Below are 10,862 nucleotides of genomic sequence, written 5' to 3' on the forward strand. Positions count from 1 at the left end.
ACAATTGTGGTGGAGGAAAACCTTCAGGACAGGTTAGGGGTGTGGGGTGGGGACGGGTGTCTGTTTTAGTTCAGAAAAGGCTGGGCTGGAAGCTGTGAGCAGCCACATGGGTTTGCTCATGGCCCCCCAAACCCTCCCACAGGACCCAGAAATGATACTTGATCCCTAGAGCGTGAAGGACACCCTGCATGGACCCAGTGTCCTCACCCAACTCCCTCCCCTGAATCAGATGACATGCAGATGGAGACAGGCCTGCAGGGTGACCTGGAAACCTCCCTCCTCGGGGAAATTGGAGGATTAAGAGAAAAGGGAGCCCCCTTCAAAGAGGTCAAGGGAACGCGTGAGCAAAGGCTCAGAGGCAGGAACAGGAGGAAATATGTGAGGAGGGCAGGTGGTTTGCAGCCCTGGTGGAGAAGGAGGAAGGAGACTGGTTGAGCAGGGTGGATCCAGGAGGGGCACACAGAGCACCCCAGTGATGGATGACTGCTGTCTCCATGGAGAGCAAGCACTCCATCCACCAGGTGTGTAAGCCCAGGGTTTCCGAGGAGACTGAGGTATCTTCCATCTCTAACATGCATCATTCATCCTGTTCTTCGGGTCTTGCAGGTCCAGCGCTCGAAGGAGTTGCCCTCTGCCTATGACCTGCAAGTGCTGACCACGATCCCAGGACTCAGTTACCAGCACTACAGCATCCGGCCCAGCAGGAGTTCCCAGGAGGACACTGGGGAGACTGAGCCCTCTGTGGCCAGCACCCAGCAGTTTGCAGTCCGACTGAGGAGACATGGCAGGCGGATGGGCCAGAGCCTGGTGCCTGTGGTGAACGACTGCTACATCATCTTCCTGGACCTGGACACCAACCTGATGCACAGCATCTGGGAGAGGTGAGGTGCAGTCGTTGCTGCCTCTGAGGCCAGGAGGACCCTGGACCTGGGCAGTAATGCCCTACCTGGATCTCCATTTCCTCAGCTGAAGGGCAAGGGTGTGATGGTGGTGAAGCTCCCTGAAGTGCATTGGGTTGTATTTCTAAGTGTGTAAGTCTAGGTCAGGCCACAGAAGTAGGCAGGACCTACAGGATCCAGCAGAGGTGGTCAGTGGAGAGTGTGGGGAGCAGCAGAAATGGGGTGCAGCCCCAGAACGTTCTGAATCTCCCTGGTCAGGCTGGGAAAGGTGCAGTGAGCACTGTGGGCTCAGGCTCCATCATTGCTCAGGCCCCACGCATCTTTCACCTGCATCAAGCCCTGGTGACTTGAGCCTCCTTTCTGTCTCTCCGGATTGGCCTACATGGATGAATCATGCAATGAAATTATACCATATGGGTCCTTGGCAGGCTGCCTTCTTTCTCTTCTCATCATGTTTCCAACTCTCATACATGTTGCAGGGTAAATGAGACCCCTCATTTCCTTGCTGCTGCTAAGTCGCTTCAGTCATGTAACTCTGTGCAACCTCACAGACAGCAGCCCACCAGGCTCCCCCTTCCCTGGGATTCTCCAGGCAAGAACACTGGAGTGGGTTGCCATTTCCTTCTCCAATGCATGAAAGTGAAAAGTGAAAGTGAAGTCGCTCAGTCATGTCCGACTCTTCACGACCCCACCAACTGCAACCCACCAGGCTCCTCCGTCCATGGAATTTTCCAGGCAAGAGTACTGGAGTGGGCTGCGATGGCCTTCTCCGATTCCCCTTGAGCACTCAGTAATATTCCGTTGTACATGTACATTGCTTTAGTTCTGGAGAGTCCACTGCTGTTGACCCCCGGCTCCAGGCTGGCATCTCCATAGAGGCTTTGTGAGCCTGGTTCCAGCATGAGGATGACATGTTGTCCATCATGATGACACTGTTTTCTCTCTTCTCTCTGTGCAGGCAGAGTAACCAAAAGGTACAGGTGACCCAGCAGTTCATGGAGTATCACGTGAACAGCCACTTCAATCAAGACCAGATTTCAGACAATTATGTGTTTAGACCCGACGGTAGAGCAGAGCCCGCGTGGGAGGCTGTGAGGATGGAGATCGTGGCAGGGCCGCTGGTGACTGAGATCCGGCAGTACTTCTACAGGTGAGGGCGGCCCCCTGGCTGTGCTCAGCATGTGGAGGTGCTCACAGGCAGGTGACTGAGGCAATGGGGGCCTGTCCTTGCTGCAGACACCCAGCTCCTGGACCTGGGCTTGGCGCACGGTCCTTCCTCCCTGGAAGCCCCATGACGTCATGAGCTGCTCCAGTCTCTGCAGGCCTGCTCTCTGGCCTGCGCTGTGTCACCCTGGGGGCATCTGAGTCCAGAGGCGGGACAGGAGCCCACGGTGACAGTGACCAACCCACGAGAGCAGTTCTTGTGTTTCCATCAGCAGGACAGACAGAGCCCCCAGGCATGGCTGGGTATCCAAAGTCTTCAGAGGACAGGGTCCCTCCTGTTTTCTATTCCAAGCAGGCTCCCCATCCCCCTGGCTTCAGGAAGGATGGAGGGAGGGAAACAGAAGGAGACGAAGGAAAGAATAAGGGGGGAGCGGGGTGACCAGAAGGCTCCCTGGGCTTGACCTACCTGCACTGCTTCTCCTCCAGGGAGGTGGATGACAGTGAGCCCACGTTCACCATCTACTCCCGGCTGGCCCACGGGCCCCAGAGCTCTGACGGGGAGCTGCTCTGCCATCGCATAGAGCAGGAGTACCGGGTGGGCCCCTTGGAGCTGAACCGTGAGGCCATCCTGAGGACAAGCACCGACCTGAACACGGGACAGGTCCTCTACTCTGACAACAATGGCTACCAGATGCAGCGCAGGCCCTACCGGCAGGACACGTGGAACACCATCGCTCAGGTACGCCTTGAGCTGTCCCGGGGTGTGGCTGCTGTAGATCCAGTCTTGATGGCCTTTTTCCAGAAGGCAGGAGTGACCCATTAGGTCCAGAGCATCTCCCAGAGCCCCTCTGCCCTTTGTCTGCCCCAGGGGCTGCAGCCCAGGTGTGTTCATACCTGGTCTCAGAGTCTGGGGCCGCCGTTTGTGAGGCATGTCCCTGAGGTATCCTGTGTGCACCGTGGGTCCTCCTCAGTCAATGCATGACCCACTGGGGGTTGCTTGAGGATTAAGCACGTGGTACCTGGCTAGGCCTGAATGGGGTGTGACCTCCTCAGTTTCTCTTTGCTGAGCCACAGCCTGGTTGCCAGGTAGGGCTGAGCAGGGGCTGAACTCCAAAATCAATCGGCTCCCAAGGCCTCTCCCTCCATCAGTATGACCTCAGGCGAGTCCCTGGGTGTCCCTAGGCCTCGGTGCTCTCCTGGGAAGACAGTGACCTGCCCCAGAGCTGTGCTGAGTGCTGGGATGATTCAGGGGCAGTCTGGTGCTGGGCACCTCCTGAGCCACCATCCATGTTAGTTCCCTCTCCTTCCACGGGGGCCCTGAGAAGGGGTGTGGTTCCTCCCTCCTCTGTCTTCCATGAGCTTTTGTCCCTTCATCTCTGTGACTGGTCCACACCCACTGTGGTCTGAGCTCCAAGGGTCCAGGACCATCAGCCCAGGACATCTTGCTCCAACAGAGCAAAGGGCAGGGCTGTGTGAGTGCTTTCCAGCCCAGATACCAGCCCCTTTCTATTTGGGAACCCCTGGCTGGAGGGCATCCCAGGCTGGATGGGCACAAATGCCTAATTGTCTCCCTGCAGCAGAGGGACCTTTTGGGCACATTTTACAGATGGGGAAATGGAGGCTTGGGTGGGCTGGGTCCCCCAGGGCATAAGGTCAGGAAGCAGTGGAGCTGGCTTTGAATCCCAGTGTGTCCATCTCAGAACTCAGAGCCCCTCCCCCTATCTACCATGCCACCCTGGGCTGCTGCTGCGCCCATGTAGGGGGCCGCCTGGGGCCATAGGGAGACCCTGGACCTGCTGGCTGACCTGGCCCACTGCTCCCACCACCAGTCTGCCAATGTTTCTGTCCACAGAATTACTACCCCATGGTGCAGTCAGCCTTCATTCAGGACAGACGAAGCAGGCTGGTGCTGCTGTCCGAGCAGGCTCACGGCGTCTCCAGCCAAGGGAACGGGCAGGTGGAGGTAGGAGGCCCCTCTGGTCACTCACAAGCAGCCCATGGTCCAGGCAGACCCGGTCAGGCAGTTGTCCTTTGCAGGTCATGCTCCACCGGCGGCTGTGGAACAGTGACAAGTGGGCCCTGGACAACGACCTCACACTGAACGGCTCCTCGGTCGTCCACCAGGTGCTCTGGCTCCTGATGGGACCCTGGACCCTCACCAGTGGCCTGCACCAGAGGAGTGGGCTGGCGCTGCAGCACCGGCCCGTCGTGATGCTCAGAGAGATGAATGGTGAGGTGGGGGGTCCTTTCAGTGCACCTGTCATCACTGCCCCCGGGTGAGCCGCCCTGTCTAGGGATGCGGCTGAGCTGGTGCCTGCAGGGATCTGGGCTCCTATGGGGCAGAAAGTGACCAGGGACCTCAGATCTAAGCCCCTCCTTGTAAACGTGGGCATCCTGAGGTTAAAGAGTTTTAAGTGACTTGCTTAAGGTCATTCAGCCAGTAGGAGGAATTGAAACTCCTCTTTCAAGGGCAGAGATCCCAGAGAAAGGTTCTGATTGGCCCTGATCAAATCACGTGACCCAGGCCTGACCAATCACTGAGGCCTGGGAGCTGTGAGGGATGGCGGCTCCAGCTGGAGCCCAGGGCTGAAAAGAGCATCTCCTGGAAGTGGAGGGCTGAGTCCCTCTGGGCAGAGGCAGCCACAGATGACAGCGCGGGAGCTGGCTTCACAGAACTGTTCACACAGCAGGTCTCTGTGTGAACTCGCTGCATTTTCTGGAGGAAATGGCGTCTTCTCTCTGGTCCCATCTCCCAGTCTGCAGTTTTGTAAGGGCTGGACTAGAGACTCAAGGCAGTCTGGGGCACTTGCACCAGCAGGGGCTTCAGCCTGCCTGCGGTGTGGTCGAGGGAAAGAGATCAGACTAAATGGGGGCCTTAGTATGGAGAGCTAAGAATGCCGAGAGGAGAGTTTGGCCCAAAGCCTCTCCTTGTTGTTCATCTGCCTTACAGAAACTGCCCACAGAGGCAGTTGGAACGGTTCTTGGAAGCAAAAGGCTGTGATGCTCCCCTCCAGTGTCCATCTACAGATCCTCAGCATCCCCAGCTGGAAGTACAGCTCCAACCACACAGAGCACCTGCAGACTCTCCGGAAAGGTGCGCAGGTGCCAGGTGTCCACATTCACTCTTGCCTCCACATGTCAGCCTGGTCCCCAGCCCTTCAGCAGACGAAGGACATTCTTCAGAGTCCTCCAGGCTCTGTGAGGTCACCTGGTTCCCTTAACTGTCCAAGGAGGGATGTGAGGCCCTCGGGGAGGCAGGTCACTCAGCAAGCAGAAACAAGGTGGGTCTGGATGTCGTCAGACGCTGTGACTGTGTACAGAGGGGAGCCCCCAGCAGGGGATCAGGGAGGGCTTTCTGGAGGAGGTAACAACTGCCAGGAACACATTGTTCATATTGGGGCTGCTGCCCCTTATCTGCTCCCTTAACTCCATGCTTCTCAGAGGATGGACTGACTGTGCCTCAGCCACTGCCCTGCTCCAAGAGACCCACCTAGGGCAGGCACACTCCAAGTGTCTGTGAAATGAGGAGAAGGTGGAAAAGGGCAGAGGCCAAAGGTCATCTTTGTACCTGATAGAGGGGTGTTGCCAACTGTGGCTCAACTCTGTAGACATAAGAATTCCATCACTGAACCACAGCCTGCCCACTTGTCACAGAAGGTGAGATGGGGGAGCCTCACCTGCAGTGATAGAGCCTCCTCTACTGTTATGTGTCAGGCTAAGTGCATTGAGAGCGCATCTTCCAGGGGCAGCTTGTACCAAAGAGGAGGCGAAGGGGGCTGGGCTGGGAAAGTCCATCCTCCTAGAGAGACATTGGTAGAGACTGAATCAGGGGAGCCACAGGGGATGGCGTGAGGCCTGCTGCCTCTCATGATGCTTGAGTCCTCAAGGAATCTCCACCAGCATGATCATTGCCATCATTACCATTGTCTTCACCATTATTGCCATCAGCATCACAGTCATAATCACCACACCACGATCACCACCATCATCACCATTATCACCATCATCATCACCATTACATCACTGCCATCATCACCATCAACATCGTCATCACCATCACCGTCATCACCACCATTATTATCATCATCACCACACCATCATCACCACCATCACCACCATCATCACCATCAACAACATGATCACCATCACTACCATCATCACCATGAAAATCATCATCACCATCACCACCATCATCACCGTCATCATCACCATTATCACCATCATCATCACCACCATCACCAACATAATCACCATCACCACCATCATCATCACCATTATCACCACCACCATCACCATCACGGCCATCACCATCACGACCATGACCGCCATCACCATCATCACCACCACCATCATCACGAACATCACCATCTTCATCACCATTATCCTGGTCAACTTCATGTTCTGCTCTACGAAGTCCTTCCCTGATTCTAGAGCTCTAGTCCCTAACCTCAGCCCTTGAATAGAGATAAGAGACATTGCAGACCTCTTAGGCTACAGTAACTAGGAGCCCACATGCCCTCTTTCCTCACACAGCACAGGTCATTATGTTTCTGTGCTCTGTGGGGTTGGCAGCACGGGTCATCTCATTTGGTCACCAAGGACCCAGCAGGTGGAAGCTGTATCGCAACATATTTCCTAGGTCTTGGTGGCAGTGACCTGACACATCCGCTCTGCGATGGCACCTCGTCTGCAGGGTTACGAGGCCATACCACCCTTCACAGGGGCCAAGCCAAAGAGAATCTTCCAGAGAACTGGGAGGTGGAAGGATGAGCCCAGTGAAGACCCCACCAGTGAACAAGAATCAGTGCCGGCTTCAGTGTGGGTGGTGGGAGGAGGTCGCTTTGGGTGCACCTGGCTTGGAATACCACCCCCCCCCACACACCCCGCTCCTTCTTGATGCACATCAGCTGTGTGTCTGGGCAAGTGTCCGCCCCTCTCTGAGCCTTGTTTGGCTCATCTGCAAAGTTGGGCTGTGTTAGCTGCCTCCGAGGGAGGTTGAAGTTGTGAAATGGAGGTGAGAGTGTAAAGTGCCAGGCAGAGACTGTTGTCCTCACGGCCACCTTCCTTCCGTCCCTAAGACCAAAACCGCGAGGCCAAGGCAGACCTGCGCCGTGTCCTGCTGCGGCTCCAGCACCTGTACGAGGTGGACCAGGACCCCGTGCTGTCTCAGCCTGTGACGCTGAACCTGCAGGTAAGCCGCCCTCCCATGGCCTGCTCCGACATCACAGAGTCAGGCCCCCAGGAGGACACACCCTTGGGAGACAAACCCTGGTGTGACTACCCAGACTCAGATGGCACCTGGCAAATACCACATCAGGGTGGTCTCACAAAGGAACCTGGGGGTCCCTCACCCTCCGTCACGATGGTCTTCTGAATTTACCATCATGTAACACAGATGTATTTTGTTTATCATTTTTTCTTGTAGCACATCTTCTTACACTACACAGAAGTTACATGCATAATAAGAAAGTGAACAGATTCTCTCAGACTCCCTAGTGGGTGATCACACAGCCCAGGGGCGAGTCTGGGTGCCTCCTCTGGGCTTCGTGGGCCCCTGGGTTCTGGGCCTCAGTCTCCTCACCTGTAAATGGGGAGGAGAGAGTCTTTGCCCACAGGGATGCTGAGAGGCTGCGGTGGGACTGTGTGCACACAGGTGCCTGGCACCTAGCACACCTGATGGGTGTCTGTGTCCTGACCCCGACCTCTGCCCTCCCATGTTGGCACGGCCCTCAGGAGCAGATGTAAAAGCAGAGGGCAGATGGGAGCAGCACAGGGAGCCTGCCCTCCACGCCTTCCCCTCCCCCAGCTCAGGGAAGCTCGTGCAGAACAACCCCCGCTCTTGGGGCAGCCACCTGTCCTTCCTTCCCAGGAAGAGTGTTCACCCACCTCCCCTCTCGGCCTGGAGGCTGGGTCCACACTCAGTCAGAAAAAGGGGATGCACACCAAGACTCTCGTCACCCCAGGACCACACAGGGCTCCACCGAGCATTGCAGGGAGACAGGGACTCGAGGCTGGGGCAGCCCCACCTGCCTGCCACCTGCTGGGTGTGCTAATCCAGCTCAGCCCTGGGTGGTCAGCTCCCTCCAGTCTCAGATCCTCACCTGTAAAATGGGGCTGTCCCTTCTCCCGCAGGGACTTGCTCTACAATGAATGTGGAGGATGCTGGGCCCTGGGCCCTGGTGCGGCCGCCCTGCTGCGTCGGGGTCTCTGCTCAGGTCTGGGGTCCGGGTGCTCACCCCTCCCTTGCTCTGTCCTGCAGTCTGTGCTGCGGGGACTGGGTTCCGTGGTGTCCATGGAGGAGCGCTCGCTCACAGGGACCTGGGACGTGAGCGAGATGCATCGCTGGACCTGGAGCACGCAGAACCCTCACCGCCACAGAGGTTCAGACGCCCTGGTCCTGACCCCCATCGAGACCCCAGCTCTGCCCCTAAGGCCTGTGTGACCTGGAAGTGGTGCCCTCCTGCCCCAAGTCTAGGTCTTCCTGAATCCACCGCAGGAGGTTCACAAAGTCTTCAAGTCAGTCATCACACAGACTATGTATGTAGGTTGTGTGTGCATGAGTCCCAGACCACACACTCTCTCCCTGCCTTGGGTGAGTCTCATCTTTTTCTTTACGTGAGCCTCATCTTGCAAGCATACCCTCAGGGGTTCTGACATTTTCCCTGCTGTGCATTGCACTGTGACACACAGTTAGCTCCTGCAAACCACAGCCTGCTTTACAACTCTATCTCTGCTGTCCCTCTCCCTGGAATGCCCTGCCCCCTTTATCTGGGCATCTCCTAATGGGGCTCTTCCAGGTCCAGGACTGAATCTGGGGCCTCCTCTGCTCTCCCCTCTCCTTCAGTTTGCTCTGACCCATTTATCTCCTCTTTGTCTATTGCACATGGCATATTCTGGCTACGTAGGTAGACACTTTGTCAGTCTTGACAGATGGATTGATAGAAAGCTGGTTAGTTGTGGAAAAAAGGATAAAAAGAAGGATGGAAGGTAAGCTGGACAGGTGGGTGATTGGATGATAGATGGTTGGAAGATGAAAAGAAGGAAGAAAAGAAGATGGATGGGTAATGGATGGGTGGATGGGTGGATGAGGAAAGGAAAGATGGAAGGAAGGAAGGAAGATAGAAGATGGATTGTGGAGTAGATGGTGAATGGATGGATGATTAAATGATGACTGTTTTGATGGATAGATGGATGCATGGATGGAAGGATGGATGGATGAGCATGTTTCAACCCAAAGAGGAAGCCTAAACCCCAGGGTGTGACCCCTCAGCAGAGTCCATTGAGATCAAGGGCAGGGCCCACTAATGGCCTCACTGAGAAAGCTCTTAGGAATTGAGTTCCACACTCTATGAGAATAGGAGGCCAAGAGGGACCAGGGCCCCCTCATGGCCTCAGTGAGAAGACTCTTAGGAACATATACAGGGCCACAACCCATAGAGATACAAGGCCAAGTGAGGCCAGGACCCCCTGTACATGCCTTCACTGTGCTGTCCCTCAGGGGAGGCCAGAAATGAAAGAAGCCCCCTGGCAGTGCAGTCCTGTCAAGAGGGGCAGCTGAGGGCTCTGATCACAGTGGGAGCCACAGACACAGCAGGAGCTGTGTTGTGAGGGGGATGCTGGGATGAGGGGACCTAAGGAAGCAGGTGGTCCAGGGGCCGTGCTGGACAGAACCTCTCTGCTCCCAGGCAAATTCAATCAACCCTCACCACCCCTGGGAGGCCCCAACATCACCATCTACCCGAAGGAGATCCGGACGTTCTTCATTCACTTTCAGGAGCAGTGAGCCCTTGGCAGATTCTTGGTCCCAGGACACTGAAAGGCAGCCTAGAGGGTGAGGGGAACAGCTGCCAAGCTGGTGGGCTAAAGGCAGGAAATGGATGGATGAGGGTGTTCTGACTTCTTAAATAAAATCACATTAAGGACCTGTGTCTTACCCTGCCCACTGGAGCCGGCCCTCTCTCTCCTCTCCTGTCACAGATGGTAGCTTCACACACGCTCACACTCCTGCTTCACTTGCAAGAGTCAAAGCCAGGAAGTTCTCCCAAAGACAGAAGGAAATAATCCCCAGTGATACCAAAATGCCTGCAGCCTTGCCAGATCTCAGCAAGTCCATCAGTGTTACCAGTGGCCCTGCTGCATGACTAGTGGCCTGGGGTGCCAGGACCCAGCACGGTGGGGAGAAGAGGACTTCACAGCCTATGGTTTCTGTTTGGGGAAAGCTGTGGAAAGGTTATTCCTGGTTGGAGCTGTAGAAACACCTCACAGACACAGCTTGAGGCCCCCTCTTCCTACAGAGTCCCCCGGATCCTGCACTGGGAAATTTCATCTGTGCTCCCTGCAAAAAAGAAATGCAGAGAGGAAGTCTATCATTGACCTGGGGCAGACATATTGAGGAGTCCACTCAGGGTGATGCAGGCACCCAGCAGATGGCTTCTTGTGGTGGCTCCACTGCTCTCTCAGGCTGGATGTCTTTCCCAAAACAGAACCAGGCAAATGCAGCAGCTACATGCAGGAAGGTGCATCCAGTCTCCTCTTCTGGAGGAGTCTTGAAAAAGTCAGAGGATGGTTGAGAAAAGAGACCGCTGGGCACCGTCTTCTGGGAGGTGAGGCAGGCAGCTGGGATGGATGCTAAGCCAGTTCCAGCACCATGAAGTGTTGGGAAGGGTGGTATCCATGAGCACTCATGGGGCTGGCTGAGGTCAAGGGGACCCTCTGATCTTTTGCTGCCTTGACCTGGAGTGGCAAGAGGTGGGGTGGCCAAGTAGAGCCTTTGGGAGTCATACCAAGAAAAAACCCCAA

At 55.9% G+C, this 10,862-nt stretch overlaps 1 protein-coding gene across 1 annotated transcript in view; it reads left to right on the top strand.

Annotated features, from left to right (window-relative positions):
• LOC122428161 (epididymis-specific alpha-mannosidase-like) overlaps positions 1-9,846 on the top strand; it is a 33,498-nt gene extending 23,652 nt beyond the window's left edge. The window contains exons 12-20 of the mRNA XM_043447970.1: positions 607-881; positions 1,858-2,049; positions 2,550-2,802; positions 3,916-4,026; positions 4,101-4,322; positions 5,052-5,157; positions 7,142-7,254; positions 8,323-8,443; positions 9,749-9,846. Coding sequence (XP_043303905.1) covers positions 607-881; positions 1,858-2,049; positions 2,550-2,802; positions 3,916-4,026; positions 4,101-4,322; positions 5,052-5,157; positions 7,142-7,254; positions 8,323-8,443; positions 9,749-9,846 — 1,491 coding nt within the window. The remainder of the gene's footprint in view (positions 1-606; positions 882-1,857; positions 2,050-2,549; positions 2,803-3,915; positions 4,027-4,100; positions 4,323-5,051; positions 5,158-7,141; positions 7,255-8,322; positions 8,444-9,748) is intronic.
• The last annotated feature ends 1,016 nt before the right edge of the window (positions 9,847-10,862 follow it).

This window comes from Cervus canadensis, chromosome 26, assembly GCF_019320065.1.
Source record: "Cervus canadensis isolate Bull #8, Minnesota chromosome 26, ASM1932006v1, whole genome shotgun sequence".
Taxonomy (NCBI): Eukaryota; Metazoa; Chordata; class Mammalia; order Artiodactyla; family Cervidae; genus Cervus; species Cervus canadensis.